At 35.2% G+C, this 19,129-nt stretch overlaps 1 protein-coding gene across 1 annotated transcript in view; it reads right to left on the bottom strand.

Moving 5' to 3' along the window:
• LOC111000178 (alpha-2-macroglobulin-like protein 1) overlaps positions 1–19,129 on the bottom strand; it is a 37,013-nt gene that overhangs the window by 2,720 nt on the left and 15,164 nt on the right. Inside the window, exons 8-26 of the mRNA XM_045630945.1 lie at positions 18,797–18,922; positions 18,228–18,413; positions 17,448–17,609; positions 16,658–17,005; positions 15,810–16,035; positions 14,889–15,052; positions 14,164–14,310; positions 13,442–13,549; positions 12,776–12,972; positions 12,584–12,666; positions 12,138–12,256; positions 11,216–11,354; positions 10,839–10,963; positions 9,738–9,860; positions 9,020–9,359; positions 8,254–8,411; positions 7,651–7,828; positions 6,966–7,123; positions 6,246–6,363 (exon numbers count right to left, since the gene is read on the bottom strand). Coding sequence (XP_045486901.1) covers positions 6,246–6,363; positions 6,966–7,123; positions 7,651–7,828; positions 8,254–8,411; positions 9,020–9,359; positions 9,738–9,860; positions 10,839–10,963; positions 11,216–11,354; positions 12,138–12,256; positions 12,584–12,666; positions 12,776–12,972; positions 13,442–13,549; positions 14,164–14,310; positions 14,889–15,052; positions 15,810–16,035; positions 16,658–17,005; positions 17,448–17,609; positions 18,228–18,413; positions 18,797–18,922 — 3,205 coding nt within the window. The remainder of the gene's footprint in view (positions 1–6,245; positions 6,364–6,965; positions 7,124–7,650; positions 7,829–8,253; positions 8,412–9,019; positions 9,360–9,737; positions 9,861–10,838; positions 10,964–11,215; positions 11,355–12,137; positions 12,257–12,583; positions 12,667–12,775; positions 12,973–13,441; positions 13,550–14,163; positions 14,311–14,888; positions 15,053–15,809; positions 16,036–16,657; positions 17,006–17,447; positions 17,610–18,227; positions 18,414–18,796; positions 18,923–19,129) is intronic.

Below are 19,129 nucleotides of genomic sequence, written 5' to 3'. Positions count from 1 at the left end.
TATACTTTTAAAGTTTGGTTATGAAATCTTTATTTGGTAATAAATATATGAAAACATTTATAACAGTTTGAATACATATTTATTAGCGTAAAAAAGTAGTTTGACTATTCTGTATTTGGCTGATATAAAATATAATTCTTAATAAAATAGGACTAAAATGCGAAAAAGACTAACGCAGTTAGCAAATGCAATCACATGTAAGCCTAAAGATATAATGCATTTCACATTTATGCTGTCTTTACTCAAGGATCTAGAGTTTAATGATATGTGCAAAGCTAAAGCTGAAATAGAAACCGCGAAGCTCAGCTATTCAGGTTAATGTGACATCAAATGTGGATTACGTCATGTCGGTCTGTGCATCATCCTGCACTCGAAATAGATATGTTGCTTTCGCTAAATTAAGTTGTGTTTATAGGTTTTTATACTTGGTGAAATTATTTATATAAAGTCTGGGTATATTATAAGGAAAAATATGTTATTTTAAAACATCTTTTAAGTATACAACAAAGCCCAGTAAGTCATATTCAATACTAAAACCAATTTACCTTCTATACAAGAACATAGTAAGTTTCGAACGCAAATTGAGTTATTTATTTATTTCGTAGTCCTACAACTAATTAAAATTATATAACAAAGAAATTTGGTTGTCTGTAAAGTCAGTTTACTGACGATAGTTGAACGTGATAACGTCCTAAGAAAATACCGATGGAATGGTTGCAATTTTAATTTTATTTGTTTGATAGATATTTTTTTACTTATTCAAATATTCAATTCAATCGAAAATTCAATTAAATGAAACGCCTCAGAGCTTGGTAACGCCCCATGCGTCATGTTTTCCGTGCGTGCAGCCGGCTCCATCGCATTGTAAGACGTTGTCTTGACCATTCTGTATCTGTTTTATGTCATTTTGTAATTGGCAAGTAGGTAACCTTCTGCGCCTGACACTTGCGGTAGACTTTTTGGGTCTAAGGACCTACCTGGAGCCATTAGGCTAACACTGCCCGTTTTGTACTTTTTAACGCGACAAATCTAAATGGCAGTTGCCTGTTTGGAATGTTAGATCTTTGCTACTTACAAAACATAGGGACTAAATAGTTACATCGCCATCCTGAGGCTTCCGTGATCAGTCAATGAACATAACTAAGTATCAGCGGTTAATAATTTTTCTAACTCAATCCTTTAAAGTGGAAACGTCTCTTTTATCATTCACAATTTTATATGAAATATTTTTAATTAGCGTTTTACTCTGTATTGTGTTCGCAGCCGTGACCGAGTGACCCGGTTGGGTTTTGTATACGTCACAACTAGACTTGCGTCGAGTGGACGAGATTGCTTCTGCAAGTCTTTGTTTGTATTTTTAGGATTTCGGGGTTTTCTGTAGTTGAGATTTAGAAAAGGACGGACGCCGCGGGTATGAAAGACTAATAAATCTCTGTTTTTCAAACAACAAAGACTTTTCTTTTTAAGTTATTGGGTGAATAATCAAATTTAAAAAAATCAAATCAAAGTGGCATATGGTAATCAGAAACAAAACTTAGTGCCAAGTCAGACGTTATATTCGGGAGTAATAGATTGCGTTATGTCTTGAGTCAATGTCACCCACAGATAACCCTATTTTTTTTATTATGATAAAAATGTGTTTATGAAGGCCGTCGTCGTCGAGCTTGCCGCGGGTAACATGGGCATCTAAACTGAAAGCCCTTTGCTATTCATAGGGTTACGAGACCCTACTTACTAAAAACACCTCAGCCCTTCCTTAAGATGGGCACTCCGGACCCACAGATTACCAGTATGTTATGCCAGTATAACCTTTATTCATCCTATCAACATGTATGTAACATTAAAACAAATGCTGGAATAACTTTATGTTACAATTTCTACAACGCTCCATTGTAATATTTCTTGCAAACAAATTAGGTTAATGGAAAGCTTTAGTTCGAGTGGAGTGTCATCGGAAACGGCTCTTGTCAATCTTGATAAGGAATATCACATATATAATGCAAGACTGATGAACCAGTAGAGCAGAAATTTAGCTTGTAATTTTGTATACATTATAGTGCCATATCCTCTCGAAGGTTGTATTTGTCCACACACGCACATTGTCTTGTATGATTAGTTGAAGGAGCTCGTGTTGTCTGGTGTTTCGTTAGACGTGTTGGAAATATTTGGTTTTCTTATACCGTCATAAGTTCTTCTGCAGTCCAGAACGACAATCCAGATTTAATATTGTATATAGAATTCCATCCTCCATTTGTATATGAAATTCCATACTAAGATTTTATTTTTTTCCATTTATCCCAAGTATCGATTTGCCCATATAAAATAAATATTATGTATAAAAGATTGTAAGGGCGTGTTGAGAATTAAACCCAATTGTCCTTAAGAAAGTAATTTATTGTTCTGCTTGATACAATATTGAGTTCATTACAGTAAGTAGATACATACAATTTGAGTAACCTAGCATTGAACCGTAGGGAGGACGCGGGGCATCGCAACCCTTATGTTCACCTAGCTACTGCTTAACTTGACGACGCCGGGCATCGGTCAAGAAAAACTACTGAAGATCCACGAGCAGACGACCCGGGGGGCTATCGTACTCGCAGACGTCTAGCTAGCGAATGCCACGAGCTTGGTCGGACATCGCATTATATAGCAGCCGCGCGCTTCTATGTGTGCGTTGCGTGTAAGCGTCTTGGCCGTAGTGTGACATTGTTTACGCCAACGCGAGTCTGTCGCGTTACATCCTCCCCCTCTGGTACTCGGTCAGTCGTCCCGATGAGAGTACCAGCTTTATCAATGGCAGGAGTTTTCCTTGGACGTCCTCTTTTTCTAATAGGCAAGACTGCTTCTGGAACATCTTCTTGTTCTCTTTGTTCAAACTTCCTTATTGCTGATGTATGAAATTTACCAATTGATTGACTTGGATTACTTATATTTGCAACTTCATAAAGTGAAGATCCTATCTTCCTTATGATTGTGTAAGATCCATCTCTTCTTGGTGCTAACTTTGATGTAAAATTTTTATTTTGATTACTTAATGGATGAGTTTCAATTAACACTAAATCACCACATTTGTAACCAGGATCGGGTGTACGTTTCATGTTAGCTTTGTCTCGATTGTATTCTTGTAGTTTTTCTACATTGACTTTTGCAATTCTTAAATCCCTTGTTAGTTTCTTCAATATACCCTCTAAATTTAGATACCGCCCAGACAATTGCAAGGGCTTCTTTTTCAGTCACTGTGTAGTTCTTTTCCGCTGCAGTTAATAATCTACTAGCATATTCTACAACATGTTCATTTTGGTCCTCCCCCTGCAATAAAGCTGCTCCAATAGCATAGTTACTTGCGTCGGTTTTTAAGGTAAATGGTTCGTCATTTATAGCTTGACGTAATATTGGTGCAGTAGTTAATGCTTCTTTTAGTAAATTGAATGCATTTTGTTGATCATTATCCCATAGCCAAGTCGCATTTTTCTTTGTTAGAAGAGTATATTTATATTATGCGCCAGTCGTAAGACGCGTTGATAATATTGCGGGTTGATTAAAATACACCCGTCTCTTTGTTTATATTGTGTTGAAAATATTGCAGATCTTTTAATTGTTATTAAACCCGTCTTCTTCTTTTTACGTTGCGTGCCAATTGTAAGGTGTTTTGACAAATTTGCGGGTCTTTTGAAAATTTTTCACCCGTCTTTTCTTTTACGTTGGGCGCCAGATGTAAGGGCGTGTTGAGAATTAAACCCAATTGTCCTTAAGAAAGTAATTTATTGTTCTGCTTGATACAATATTGAGTTCATTACAGTAAGTAGATACATACAATTTGAGTAACCTAGCATTGAACCGTGGGAGGACGCGGGGCATCGCAACCCTTATGTTCACCTAGCTAATGCTTAACTTGACGACGCCGGGCATCGGTCAAGAAAAGCTACTGAAGATCCACGAGCAGACGACCCGGGGGGCTATCGTACTCGCAGACGTCTAGCTAGCGAATGCCACGAGCTTTTTTTTTTTTTGAATGGAATCTCGCTGTTGGCCTTAAGGGCCTTTACAGCTCAGCACGGGCTGTTTGGCGAGCTTAGCTCAGCCGGAAAGGGGGGGTTTCCCGCGACTCGCGCAAGGGCGTCTCCTGTGAGACTCGAACCTCGGCTTGGGCCGTCGCGTGGGGTGCCACGAGCTTGGTCGGACATCGCATTATATAGCAGCCGCGCGCTTCTATGTGTGCGTTGCGTGTAAGCGTCTTGGCCGTAGTGTGACATTGTTTACGCCAACGCGAGTCTGTCGCGTTACAAGATATGATTTGATGATTTTTAAAAAAGACTTCAGGTGAACATATTATATAATCAAATCATTTAATCCAATCAGACCACTTAAAATCGAACTTTTGAACGCTATATTTATATTTATTAATCCATAGAAAAACACACTATCCTTTATCGGGACTAAAATACATTAATTACATATGATATAGGTACAATATCGGTACTGTAAAGTTCTGTATGCTCTTTTTTATATTATACGTATAGGTATAATCAATTTGTATAGTTAATATACGTAAAATTGTAGGTAGGTCATACTAGCATGAATTGTATTTTTAAAAATAATTTTTAGTTTACCCAAAGATAATGCCACCATTTAGTATTTACGGAACACGGTCCAAAAAGCTTTGCGACAATGCTTCATATTGAGGATGTTGTGAATTGTTCCTTTGTGTTCGTTACAATGGTGCATCCTGTCACGCGATATCAACGTTTTTGAATATTCAAGTACAAATAAATGCGGATTTTAAAATTATTATATATATTATAAAGATCATGCAGTTTTTCACGGAACAAATGGGACAAGGGGCTTATGTAATTTGTCAGTTTTGTTGATATTTTTCCAGTGCAAGATGACACACAACTTTTTAGGTCTAAAAATTGTTGTTTTCAAATGAAAATTTTTTTCTTATCTCCTAGTATGTGAACTCAACAAATATTTATGTACTATTGGAGCTAAACCGTACTTTGAGAATCGTTCGTTTTACCAGTAAGCTGCTATTTAATGTTCTCATTATCAATATGCATGTACGAGATTTCTCGTAAATAATAAAAAATATAAATCTATTCTCGTGAATACAAAGTACTTGCCAACTTGCATTTCACTTGGAATGACCCAGTGGTAATACAAATGGCGTCTTCCCTAATTTCTTACGATAGTAACATATATAGTACTTTATTAAAAATAGCTATACATAGTATATCTTTGTTATCATTTACGGAAAATCTCGTGCATGCAAATTGACATTGCGAACACTAAATATTAGAAACCTGGGAAGATGGAATGAAAGGAATAGCGGGTGCATTGGAAAATTGTGACGAGGAAGAGAGACAAGCGGAAGAATTTGAAGGAGGCTTTCACTCCTCGGAGGTCGAGTACTAGTGTAAGAGATGAGTGACATGGAGTTTATTTAACCTAATGTAGTAGTTATCTTTATAATACCGAAAACAATGATAGTAATAATTCTATTATAATTGATGAAATTCTAATCTTAGTAGTAATACAGTAAAATGAAGTAATTGTATTATTTGTATTCATGATAATAAAAGACTTTTGTTAAACTTTATTTAACCAATTTCTGTAAAGTTGCATACCTATAGTATAGCATTTTCGAAAAAAAAAGGTTATGAAGAAGTTTCACTTCTTACTAGTACACGCACACATTTTTTATTTTACTTGTTAAATTTAAATTTTCTGACTTTATAGATACAGAAGTGTTTTGATTTAAAAAGTGTCCTAATACGAGAGAATCGTATTTCACATGTTTTTTTTTTTTTTTCTTTATGTAATATGAGACAAAAGGGCAGGAGGCTCAGCTAAGTTAAGTGACAGTGAACCGCCGCCCATGGACACTCACATAGCCAGAAAACTTGCCAGTGCGTTGCCGGCTTTTCAAGAATTGGTACGCTCTTTTCTTGAAGGACCTTAATTCGAATTGGTTCGGATACTTCAGTGGGCAGCTGGTTCCACAAAGCATACTGTATGTGGCAAATACTGCCTTAAAAACGCTCAGTCTAAAGAATAAAGGTATTCTTTTATAAATGATATTTGTGATTACATATATCGAAAATGTTATTGCATAAGATAAACTTGATTTACAGAATATAAAACAAAAATAACGTTACAGCGGTCGTAGCGCTATAAAGCCATTTTCAAACAACCGTATATTGTGACGTGAATAAATCTATAAGACAATACTAATTACTTACGTGTATTGGTACGAAGCTGTTGTTGATAAAGAAGTTTTGTTTCGGCGCCAAAGCCACCTGGGAGTGAGATTTCTATCAGCGCCATCTCTGGGAATATTCCGCTCCATTCTGCACACACCTGCAAATATTAAATGAAAAATATTGTTATTATGTGTACACTTCAGCTAAGTCACACACATATAGGTAAACAAGTACACTTATGAACGTCAAAAATAAAAAAATTAATAAAAATTCCACAGAGTATTGAAATTGCGCGCCAAAAACAATAATAAAACTGCTTGGTGGAATTGACCTTTGACGTCGTTTTTTTAAGTTTGGCTATGTCTATGAACTTCTGTTACTATACAACTTTACAATCCGTTACAATAAAGCCATAAGATAACAACGCGAATATGTTTATTTTATTATCTTCAATATTATTTAAATTTTTTAACGAAAAAAGTATGATTTTCAAACTCTTCAGAGGCAGACATTTTGCGCGGGCTTTTGTTTATGTTATCTGTCCTGCGTTTACTTTTCTTTTACTTAACATAGGTGTAATAGATATGATGATCATGGAAGACGCACGGAAACCTTTCCAATGTTTTGATGACTGAAGATTTATTACAAAAATACTATGTATTATAATGTGACGATGATGTACAAGATTTGAGTAAAAATAAATTTGAGATAAATTCAAATTTGATACATATGTTACGTGCGTATTGAAATATTACAAACCTCCACAATGGCAGCACAGAAGCAGGTATTATTTCCATCACAGTTAAACGTTCCGTCGGTCTGTACATCCACTTGAACTTTGAGCAATTTGTTTTGTTTCTCGTCTGGCTTTAGAGTGTTATATTGGCGAGTTGCTTGGACTAACGCACATCCCGTACCTATGCGGAACAAGTAAAAATCTTCATAAAAATCATTTTCAAATAAAATTATTTAAAGATAAGAGGATATGTGATTATTTATTGTTTCAAAAATTCTCAATGTTTCAGTTAGTACTTGATATGTTTAGGAGGGCATTAAGCTGAAGATAGACTGAACTGTCCGAATGTTACGCGATATGATAAAGGACATGGATCATTATTATAAGATCGCGAGTATTGGACGGGGAATCCCCCACGACAGTGTCAGACTCTTTTGCGGGAATCCCCGAATTCTACGTAGAGCTGTGTGATAGCAGAGGATTTCTTGAAAAATAAATTTTTATGCTAGCGAATTTTTGTTTGTTTGATCTTTGCCACGCCACTGTAAATATGACTAAAGACCTAGTGGGTTTATAAAGAAAGCACATACAAGTCCATTGAGATCGAACCTACGACCTCAGTGATGAGAGTCACACCCTTTAGCCGCTAGGCCACATTGCTCACACCGAAACGTACCACGTATTATATTTTAATAGAAGATGACTTACCATCAACAGTTACATCGACATCCCCAATTGGTAGCTTGATGACCTCTGGCAGTTTGCTGGATGACGTGATGGCAACGGTTTTGCTGACCACCCCACTTGCCACCCTCACTGATAGACTACTGTTTGCGGGTACAATCGAAGACCATGTCGTGAGACCTTCTAGAGCGACAAGTGTGTCCTAGAAACATAGTATGATTTTTATGTAAAACTCTGGAATGCAAATAAATTAAAAGATCGTTGTGTTTAAAGGCAAAGTTTAAAATAATAATAAAGTTCTTATGACACGGGACATGGAGCACGAGTCTGTTTCTCTTTCCTAGGAAATTACAAAATATTATTACTAAGGGAATCGAACTCGATTTTAATAAAAACCTCTATATGATATACATTGGTTCCAAAACATACGTATTCTCTCTACAAATTTGAGATTCATTGGATTCCTACAAAGTAGTTGTTTTGTTTCCAATAAAGCAAGAATCCGTGAAATAAGTAAGTAAATAACCGCGGAAACTTGCGCGGGAGTAGTTTTTAAGTATTCAACTGGATTTCGAAAAATCTGGCGACACTAAAGAAATATTATACGTTCTATTTATACTAAAATACCTGTGTAGAAACGAATCCGCCGGCAGCGTTAGTGTGTGTAGCGAGCCACAAGGTGGCGCGAGTTGCGTCGCTTGCGCATGTATTGCGCAAGTCTGCCATGCACTCTGACAGCGCAAGCAGCGCATACCCAGTTGCTTCGATAGATGTCGCTAGGCTGCCTTTATGAACAATAGATGTTATTTTACTTATAAGTAACTTGTCAATTTTTTTTACTTTACACATACATTTACAAATTTTCTCAACCTCCAAAGAAATAATAAAAAAATGCAATAAATAGAAAATTAAAATAATTTTTAACGTTTGGTCCAGTACCTTTAATGCGGGCAGCATTTCCTCACTGTACTTATTTTGCATATAAGTGTTTTATTAAAATTAGACATTATTGTTACATTTTTTTAACAAAGCTGCAATTTTCACAGGCGTAGTGGTCGGAGACCAGTAGGTCGGCCTAGGTAACGCTTGATCTACAGAGTGGAGAAGGATCTGTTGCAGCTGAAAGCTAGTCTGAAAGTCAGTCTCCTTTTTGCGTTTAAGGCAAGCCGGTTTCCTCACGATGCTTTCTTTCACCAAACGAGTATTCATAAACGCGCACTTATACAGTCGTTGGTGCCGGGGTTTAAAACCTGAAAGGTTACCTTACCCATACACATTGCCAATTTTATGTCTTAGGCATGCCGATTCCCTCATGATGACTTCTTTCACCTTACGAGCAAGCATGCGCCCATAAAACTAACACTTTAATAAACCTTTTAAAATACAAACTTACCACTCTCCCACCACACGTAGTTGCCACTCCTCTTCGCCATCTTCAATAGTCCCACCAGCTCCCTCATCTCCTCATCAATCTCCAATCCTAATCCCCAACTCGTCGCCTCATTACTCTGCTTTAAGTCTCTCTCATACCGCCTTAACCTCATAAAGGCATAGGTTATTATGCTATACGCATATGCCCTAGAGGGGTTCTTCTTAGGAGGCAATGCTCTGAGGCAAGACAGGGAGTTCTGTATCACTTTATGGGGAATTGGTATTGTACTCTCAATGAGAGAGGTTATGACGTAAGCGGTAAGGGTAACACTTGCTATTTCTCCGTCTTCGTTGAGGCCACCCTATTATGGAAATAAATTAACTTATGTAACATGCTTTTTAATATGTATGATTTGTATATTATGGTAACGAAGTGCTATATATCACTAAAGATCGCTATATATCAGATGAAATCAAAATGTTATTTATTCGTGTGGATACATAATAATAAGTATATATTCTTAGGCGTAGTCTTGATCTTTCGCGAATTTTGTAAGCGTTTTGAACATTCATAAGCATGCGCATTTAAACTGAATAAACATATTTTGATTTTTATTTTGACTCCTAGATCTTTGATAAAATGGTGATCTTATGGCAGTAAAAGATAAATATTTAACGCTGGAATGTTTGAGGTTCAAGTTATGATTATGTTTTTCTCTCCGCTATTAAATTTGTGTTACCTTGAGTTCTCTGTGGAAGACTTGCCCCTCATTCCGGAAGCAGCCATTCTCCATTTGTTGAGATAACAACCATTTTTCTGCTGTTTCCACTGCTCGGGGTATGGGCTGTCCTGGTGATATTACCTAAGATAGATAAAAAATATATCTAAAGAAAATGTACTAAAAGTATTGAAATTTTTGTATTTGTATAAAAATTATATTTGTGTGTTAATTATACAAAACTAATTTTATATGTATTGTGTTACATTAATACAAACCACAGCGGCTTTCTAATGTAATATACTGTGATATATTATATTATTTTGTAAAATAAACAATAATAATAATAAAAATAAAGTTATTTTTGTACATAAGTTGAATTACTAACCACTCACTTTGATTGAGGATCTTTGACAATTTGAGACAAATCTTTGTTTTAATTTATATTATTATTATTTATTACTGAAGCTCTCATGTGTAACAATGAAACGAAAGAACGTTGTGTAAAACAAAAAGAAACTTGGCGATTAAAAAGAGTGGCGGAGAGTTTATTGCCAGTTCTTCTCTTCCGTTCTACGCCCTTGATTTGAGAACTGGCAATAAATGTAAAATTAGAAGCATTTAATGTATATTTTTTTGACGTTCATAAGTCCTACATTGTGTTACCTATATGAATAAATGAATTTTGATTTTTACTTAATTTCGTTAGTGTATTTATGTCCACAAATTTCATAGCAAAATAAGCCTCAAAGCTCAATAGTCAACATATCAAAATAATTAAAATCAGTATATATCGGAGTAGTGTTTGCTTAGAGGCTTCAGCGTGGGGCTCTCACTGGACTGTGCACCAATGGACTTTCTTTTTATGTGCGGACGAAAACATCGTGAGAAACCTGGTTTACCTCAGACCCAAAAAGTCCAGGGCGTGCGTCAGACACAATGATTAACTAACAAATGATCATGAAAAAGATATAGAAATCTGAGGCCCAGACCTAAAAAGGTTTACCACCGATTTATGAATTTTATATTAGAGAACAGTTCCAGTTTCATCAAATGGTTTAAAGAGTTTTTTTTATAAATGCGTTTCTTTTCAGTGTATTTTTTAATACAAATGAATCATACTTGATGTGCTCTTCTAAGATATCGCACAGAGAAAGCTGTAAGCCAGGTGGAAGGTAGAAGGTCGGAAGACCCGAACGCACTGAAGCCTCCAGAGGTATGCACATATTGGAGTTGACGAGCGAAACCTGGAAATAGCATTATTTAAGTAATTCTGAAAACATTAAACAAATATTAAAAGTGATTTTTTTTAATTTTTATCAAAATTTCAAAAGAAATGTAAAATACTTTAAAACCTTTTAGAATTTTTTAAAATAATATTTAATAAATTGGAAATAATAAAAAATATTCGCGTTGTAAATAAATGCAAAAATAACAAGGATTCTTCTGTTTCTCTTCAAAAAAGTGATAAATAATTATATATTATAAAATATACTGACCTCTTGCGACGTGATCTTTTGCGGTGTACGCAGCAGGTGAATTGGGATGGAGTTGCGCAAGCGCAAGCAAGTTGGTCGCGAGTCGAGCCATGTTCTGCTCACCACAGCCACGAGGCAACAGCACTAATGCGTCGGCGTCCTATACGATGATTATATCAATATATCTATTGGTTTTCTAAGTTTTGTACACATTTTATTATTTATTAATAATTACTAAAAGTATATTTTTTATGTATTAATATATAATAAAACGACTTCTTTGCTGAACAATTTGTTAAGTTGACAGAAAGAGACGGAGAAGTACCTACTTTACTTAAAAGCAATAGGACTTATTTATTATTATGAGTTAGTAATTTCGATTACTGCAAAAAAAATAACAAATTTAATGATTCTTAAAAAAACATTGTATAAATTCTTAATAGGTTGGAATCGTGTTGGTAGTGTATGCCCATGGGCGGTAGTGTCAGTTAACGTTAAATGAGCCTCATGCCCGTTTGCCTGTTATTATATATAATGGCGCTGACAATAACACCATTGCTCCTTCATTAATAAGATTACGATATCACTACAGACTATCAAAAGCCTGCTAATTTGTAGATCTTGTAATATTGGCAAATCACATAAACCACATAACAGTTTTGAACTATTTTGCCTTTGAAGTTATTAAATTATAATGACGATTGGAGCTGACACTAACAACATGATGATATTACTAGTTACTACAGACGGCGCGGCCACACAAGTTACAAATGCGGCGCACTTGCGGTGCAACGCTGTCGTGTGACGTGGTATAGCTGTCTGTCTGTCCGTTTGTCCCTGTATATGAAAAAAGTTTCGGAGCCAACAAACAAACAAAAAAACGTACCCCTGAATGACATTACAGTAGATTAAAAATTAAATGTTTTGTTAAGAAAAATCTTACAGCCAGAAGAGGTCCAGTGATATCACTCGCCGCCCAGACAGTCACAGATTCAGTTCCCGGTACAACATCCACTCTTGTCCAATTCCAATGGACTTTGGACTCTACCGACCCAGGCACGTCTGAAAATTTTGATAGTAGTACTAGAGTACTCGGTCTCTTTCTATCACAGCCTAAATATATTTTGACAGGAAGAGACGGAAGTACTTTTGTTAGTAGCACTGTTATTTGTATATACCTATTATTTTTGCCTCTTTATTTTTCATTATTGTCTTAATTGACCTGCTAATTATGCTAGTTGACTGCGACATATATAAAACAGTTATATTAAATATCAATTTAATTGTATTTTTTGGTTTGGTTTAAATACCTATAAACTCTATAAAAATTTAAATAACTTACAAAATAAGTTTTACGTAATTACCAAGTCTTTTAAATTAAAGTCTCACCTCTGTCACACAGCATGATAGACTTATGTTCTTGTATGGGGACACCTTCCGGGTCTACTTGAATCTGTACGACTACTTCGTCGCTGAAAGTATTTTAATAAAAACATATATTATATTTCCACTGCTTTTCAATATATAGTATTTTTTTAAATATTATTGAGTTGGGAATATTCCCCATGCTCCAAAACGTACCTTATTTGTTTATAGGTAAATCTCGTCTCATTACAGGATTGAGCGGTAGACGCGCGTATACTGAGGAAGGCTGCACCAGGTCTCTTGGCGATGACTTTGACCCTCCGCCCAATGGAACTACGACCTTGGATGCAAGCGGGTTGAGGGTCCTCGTTGATTGCTTCCAAATGAGGGCCTGTTATGATTTCCACTTGGACCTGGAGATGTTGATCAACACAAAATTTTACTTTTGACTTTAGGTCCTAACACGAAAGAAAAGTCATGTAAAAGTTTGCTTTTGTATTTAGAGCCCTTAAACGATATTTTACCAAATTTAAAAAAAAACGTGGTTTAAATAAATTGAAGATAAAAAAACCGTTCAAATTTAGATGTTAAGTTTTACTACTCAAATAACTTACAAAATGCGGTTAATAATTTAGAAGTACTTTTACTTTATATTTTATGTTAATACACTCTCTTAATAACCCCTAAATATAATCAAAGAGTAGTAAAACGATAACTATCACAATGCAATAATTATAAGAAAAGAACTCTCTTTTTTTAGCGAAATTACTCAAAATATAAAATAAACTTAATGACACAATAAAATTTGGAGTCGTGTAATTCCAGATAAATATTACAATAATATTTAATTATGGTTACTGATTAATTACAATCTGTACTTACACTAAGAGGCTGATAGAGGTAATTAAAGAGTCGATATCGTAGCACAGTCTCGTCTCCGCTACGCAGTTTGCGGGATGCGTCCGCATGAATGAAGAACTCGCGAAATACCTAAAAAAACATTTAAATAAATAAACTTCAAAAATAGAGACTCAAGGTAGATATTATTATATCGTTCGGCCGATGGCTGGCCATGCGTCATACTCGTGAACGGGTGCTACTTGTGGTGACTGGTCGTAATTGAATTCGTGTATGCGGTGATATTAATTGTTTATACTACGTATTTGCGTTGTTCTCACGAGTATGTAAGTGCGTGCTCCTATTTCACCATGCCTCCTGTTGATAGAGGCCAAATCTTTGTTTTTAATTTATTTTATTATTCTTTATTACTCAAGATGTCATATGGAACGTGGTGTAATGGTTGTAGCTCGTTACAAGCATTGTGTAAAAAAACTTGGCGATTAAAAAGTGGCGGAGAGTTTATTGCCAGTTTTTCTCTTTCGTTCTACGCCCTTGATTTGAGAACTTGCAGTAAATGTAAAATTAGAATCATTTAATGTATATTTCTTTCCTTTCTTTGACGTTCATAAGTGTACATTATATTACCTATATGAATAAATGATTTTTGATTTGTTTTGATTTTCTATTAAACAGTTAGACACAGCAATGCGAGCCGTGCGAAAGCGTGACGCTAGTATATTATGTTATATAAAAGATACACTTACTTGTAAAACAGCAGGCTGTGATATTGCGATTCCGGTCTTGGAAACACAGAAGGCGGAAGCTTCGAACCGTGTAATTGAGTCTGGAGCACGAGCTGTCGCCAGCACTGAGCCATTGGCGCCTACCATCACAAGCTTCCATAACCACGACTGTAATTATTTTAGTACCACAAAATGAAAATCTGTTTTGAGGAAAATTTTGAATAGGTTTTAAAATGTTAGAAATTTAGTCATCTTTACAAATTTTAACTCGTGTATTGAAAATGAGTTAATTCCAAAACATGTCCTGATAATAGTTTATTTATATATCATTGTAATAAGAGAGCAAGGATGACGTCATGTGATATGATTAATTTAAGACAACACCGACTATAACACAACACCATATCGCACAGAAATCATGTTGTGCGCATCAAAATTTATTGCTAATTTAATTGCTTATTTCATTACAATTCATTTACATGAAAATTCTTAAATTACTTTCCGCTGAAAAGTCAAGCAGGATTTTAAAATAAGCCTCCAAAACAACAACAACATTTCAAGCTAAAATTTTCATTTTCGAATGAATCACATATTCCATAAATTTCTCAAATTTTTGTATCAGTGATTGAGTGTGCCATTATGCGTTTTAAATCTCTTCGAAAACTATTTATGCCTCCCGTATACGCTCTTGACACAAAGGAGTCATACTTAGCGCTCAGTAAACTCTCAACACCTGAGCACTGTACCTCAGAGAAGTCACTCCTAAGCAGATTGTCATCGGCTGTAAGTAAGGCTGGTGGAGTGTCACACTGCTTCCGGAAGGTTTTTCCTCCCAAAAGTCTTACTCCGGCATTACTTAACCACATTTCGGCTAAGTTACTGCTGGGCAGTTGGGACAGTTCTTCAGAAGCTAAAAACAATTATGGTATAAAATTATTATAACAGGGATTTACCTGTGTCATTGGATCTATGCCCAGCAGATCTATGACCACAAATTAAATTTTTTAAAGGTTTAAGTTGGAGCTTCGAAAATAGTACTGGTGACCCCAGCTAGTGCTGCCAATGAATAGGTATCGTAATACAGCTAGGAATTGCTGCCAGCATTAAAGGTACACTGACACGGGGACCAAACGTTTTAAATTTATCTAGATCTCTGTTAATATGTTTTTTAAAAGGTATTTCTTCAATATTCAAAACAAATACATAATAAATAAAAATATACCTAATAACTAACCTTAAAATTTAATAATTAAAAAATATTATTAAAAGGAGTCCCGTTAGGCAAGGTTCCGAAGATACTGGCAGCTTTCCCCCTTTGAATAGCTAGACTAATTTAATTATGATTATTATTACTGTATAACCTACATTAAAGAATCAGATTTCTGTATCTGTTTCAAGATCATTTGTCCATCTACTAGGCACGTAAGTGATCAGCCTACTGACATACGCCGTCGACATTTTGAGGTCTAAGCCAAGCCGGTTTCCTCACGATGACCACCACGATCTCGCACGTTAAACGCGCACATAGAAACAAAGTCTATTGGTATACAGTCGGGTCAGCTTAAGGATGAGAGTCACAAGCTGAAGCCACTTGGCCAACACAACACACACACTTCATACGGGGCCTAAAAAATGTCCTATAGTATCTATTCTATTGAAATACTCACAAAAGAAACATTCCCCCGCCGCGTCATATTCAGTCATATTTCTGTGTCCATCAATCAATTTTCTAAGGCTCTTCATGATGAGGTCCCGAATAGTCTCTCCTGGCTGAATCCATTTTGATGCGGTATCCAGTACAGAAAGGGCACAAAGAGCCGGTCCTGGAGTTGATAGATGAAGGCTTGCCATAGAACCTGGTGCGGTTTGACGATTCGACCAGGTTGCTTCTACCTAAAGTATTCGTAATATTGGCCTCAACTGTCTTGTCAAATTCAATTGTTTTTAGTGGCATAGTGGGTAGTTTGAGGTATTCTGACAATAATATAAACCAACCTATATATAACCAACGTTACATACCTTTTGAGACTGGGTACGCTTTTTTCTTGAAGGACCCTAAGTCCTAACCAAAGTAATAAAGTTAGTCTTACTCATACCATACCCATGTTTAACGTCACTAGAATTCAGCAATTTATTTTTTCTGTAATATTACCACAGATTCGTATTATATATATTTTTTAAGTGAAACTTTAGGCGCATGAGGGTAAATTTTTATACGCACGAAACGTCACGAAGATGTGCAGCGTTTTTGTCGAAGGAAACTGAGAGAGCGTTTGAGACCGATAAGTGAGTGAGAAATGGAAATCGAGAAAAAATACACGTTATTGGTTGATCGGTTAGTAGTTTTTTTTATAGAACAGGGGGCAAACGGGCAGAAGGCTCACGTAATGTTAAGTGAAACTTCTAGTTTCACTTCTAACATATTAACTTTGTACGCATGCACTTTTTTATTGCAATATCTTTCACACTTCTTTGAAGGAAGTAAGAATTAAAGCTTTGATTTACCAATACATACCTTATTAGCAAAACACTCGTCCATCTCAAGATGTTTGCTTGCACTAATCAATTCATTATTATAATAAAAATACGCAACCAAATGGCTGTCTGGGCACATTTGGTGCGTCACTTTTATCGGTAGCATTATCTTCAGCAATTTCCCATCTAGAAGGGAGTCCATTGCATCTGTTGTATTCGACCCAACGGCAAAATTTTGGAAGCTGTCAAATGTTTTGCCAATGTTGCCAGGTTTGTTGCGGAGGTTCTCACAGTTGGAGTTTCTGTTTGCGGTAAGAATTTGGTCGGAACTGGATGGGCATTGTGTTGTAGCACCCCATCGGTAGATTATGCCCCCACGAGTGATTACCTATTGGTAATATGGGTTTTGAATTGTTAACTTCTTTCTCTTAGGCTAAATCGCTTAGGTCAACAAAACTAATGAGCAGGGTTTTGTTTATAATAGCGATTAAGATTTCAGAATGATTGTGAATGATTTCAGAGATTAAAACTAAATTGTAATTTAATTGAAATGCATTCTGCCAATCGGAAGTTGAGATTGATTTTACAGAGTTAACCCTTCTTAAAGCATTAATTTTAAATAAATTTTAATATTTATTTTTAGTGTGTATGAATAATGGTCATATTAATTACAAATATATTTACAGCTATTTATTGAATATATACTTATAGCCATAACTAAAGCAATCATTTCTTTCATTTTCTGTGAATTTATTTTTGAAGTGTTCTTAAATATATTGAAACAATCACAAAAACATATACCAATTGTATAAAAACTTATTTGTACTTACCACAAAGTGCACAGTGAGTGGTTGTATGACGTTGTCTAGATTGACGTATAGAGGCACTAAGGTTTTGGCCGAAGATTGCGCGCGCAACGGACCTAATGCCGCTCGACCAGTGCTCGAACCTACTATCAACTGGAGGCTTGTTGATGCATTTTTACATGTGGCCTGAAAATATACCGACTTATATCCTCCATCCATCTTTTATTTGAATTATACTAAACGTACGCCAGTCTCTTTTCATCACAGTGTTAAACACAATTCAACAGAAAGAGACAAAATCCGATTTCGTTATATTCAAGCGAATTAAGTAACGGAAATCTATTATTTTAGACTAGGACATTAAAATAAAATACATTAAAATAAGTTTACTATAGAATGTAAGATACAGGTATCATTTATTCCACGTCATTTAAATGGTATCGGTAGACATCCCTACTCATCGGCAAAGAGTAGGGATGTCTATATCTATATAAACTATACTATTTATAGCATATGTTATTTAAAGAAAGTTTACGTAGTATCAAATTTTGATTACAGAAAAAAGGTTCGAATTGATATTTTGTGTGTTGTTAAACTATACTGATCTTATATTTTAAATAATATGAAGCTAAACACATAAATAACACAAACACATTAATATTAATATCATGTAGATAAATACACTAGCAGCTTGCTACTACAGTAAATAAAATAAAAATAAGAATAATTGTTAGGAAATAGATAAATAAATATTTTTAATTAGAAACTATATATTGTGAGATTTTTAATTTGTAATGCACATACCTGAAATGCGTAGTACGGACCTCCATTTGCCGTAAACATAACTCTCGTAATGCCTTTATCATCTGTGAGTGACTCTATGCAAGAGGAATTATCTACTATGAATTTTTCTAGAGATTTAGCCGCCGATTTGCAGATTCGTATATTCTCGTTTGAAGCTGGTTTGTCATCCCAACGAATGGCTTTTACCTAATATAGATAATTTTAAAAATAAAAAGTTTACTATATTTATAGTATTTACAATAACTTCACCTACACACTAATAATAATAAAAGGCTGTGTTCGATGTGCTTAGGCCCTTATGAGCTAAATTTTACGTTACCAAAAATAATATTAGAAAATTTAAACAAATTGTAATAGTTATACAGGTACAATATAACAATTTTTTTACTAATTTATAATTTTTCTATGTATGAAACATCATGGTATACTAGGTAATAACAGTGAATTATGATTTAATCACTTGATTGTAACGAATTAAATGTATAGTTCCTAAGAAGAATTTTTTCCTAACAAGATTTTTTTTTAATTGAAAAAAAAAGAAAAAAAAACGCCAGTGTAAAATCACTTACTTTTAATTTGTACGGTAATCCTGAAGATATGACCGTCCTCTGTCTGGTCAGAAACTCCAACGTGACGGGATTGTCAACAACTTCAGAAACCACAGTCGTATTCTGCCACACCCTAGTACCTTCTTCCTAAAATATTAAAAAAATATTTCCTTAAATCTGTACGGAAATGGAACCGTGTGATTCGAAGTTGTAACGCTGTGACGTCATTATAGTTTGACAGTAATCATTTAGGTATATTTTTTACGCTGGCGCGAAGGCCTCGGTGTCTAAGAGTAGTTAGAAGAGTCATTGGAGGCCTTCTTTAGGGATATCAGGGTATGACGTCAATGCAAC

This window comes from Pieris rapae, chromosome 13 (genome assembly GCF_905147795.1).
Source record: "Pieris rapae chromosome 13, ilPieRapa1.1, whole genome shotgun sequence".
NCBI classification, from domain to species: domain Eukaryota; kingdom Metazoa; phylum Arthropoda; class Insecta; order Lepidoptera; family Pieridae; genus Pieris; species Pieris rapae.
Note: the sequence above shows the minus strand (reverse complement) of the source record. Positions and strands in the feature narration are given on the sequence as shown.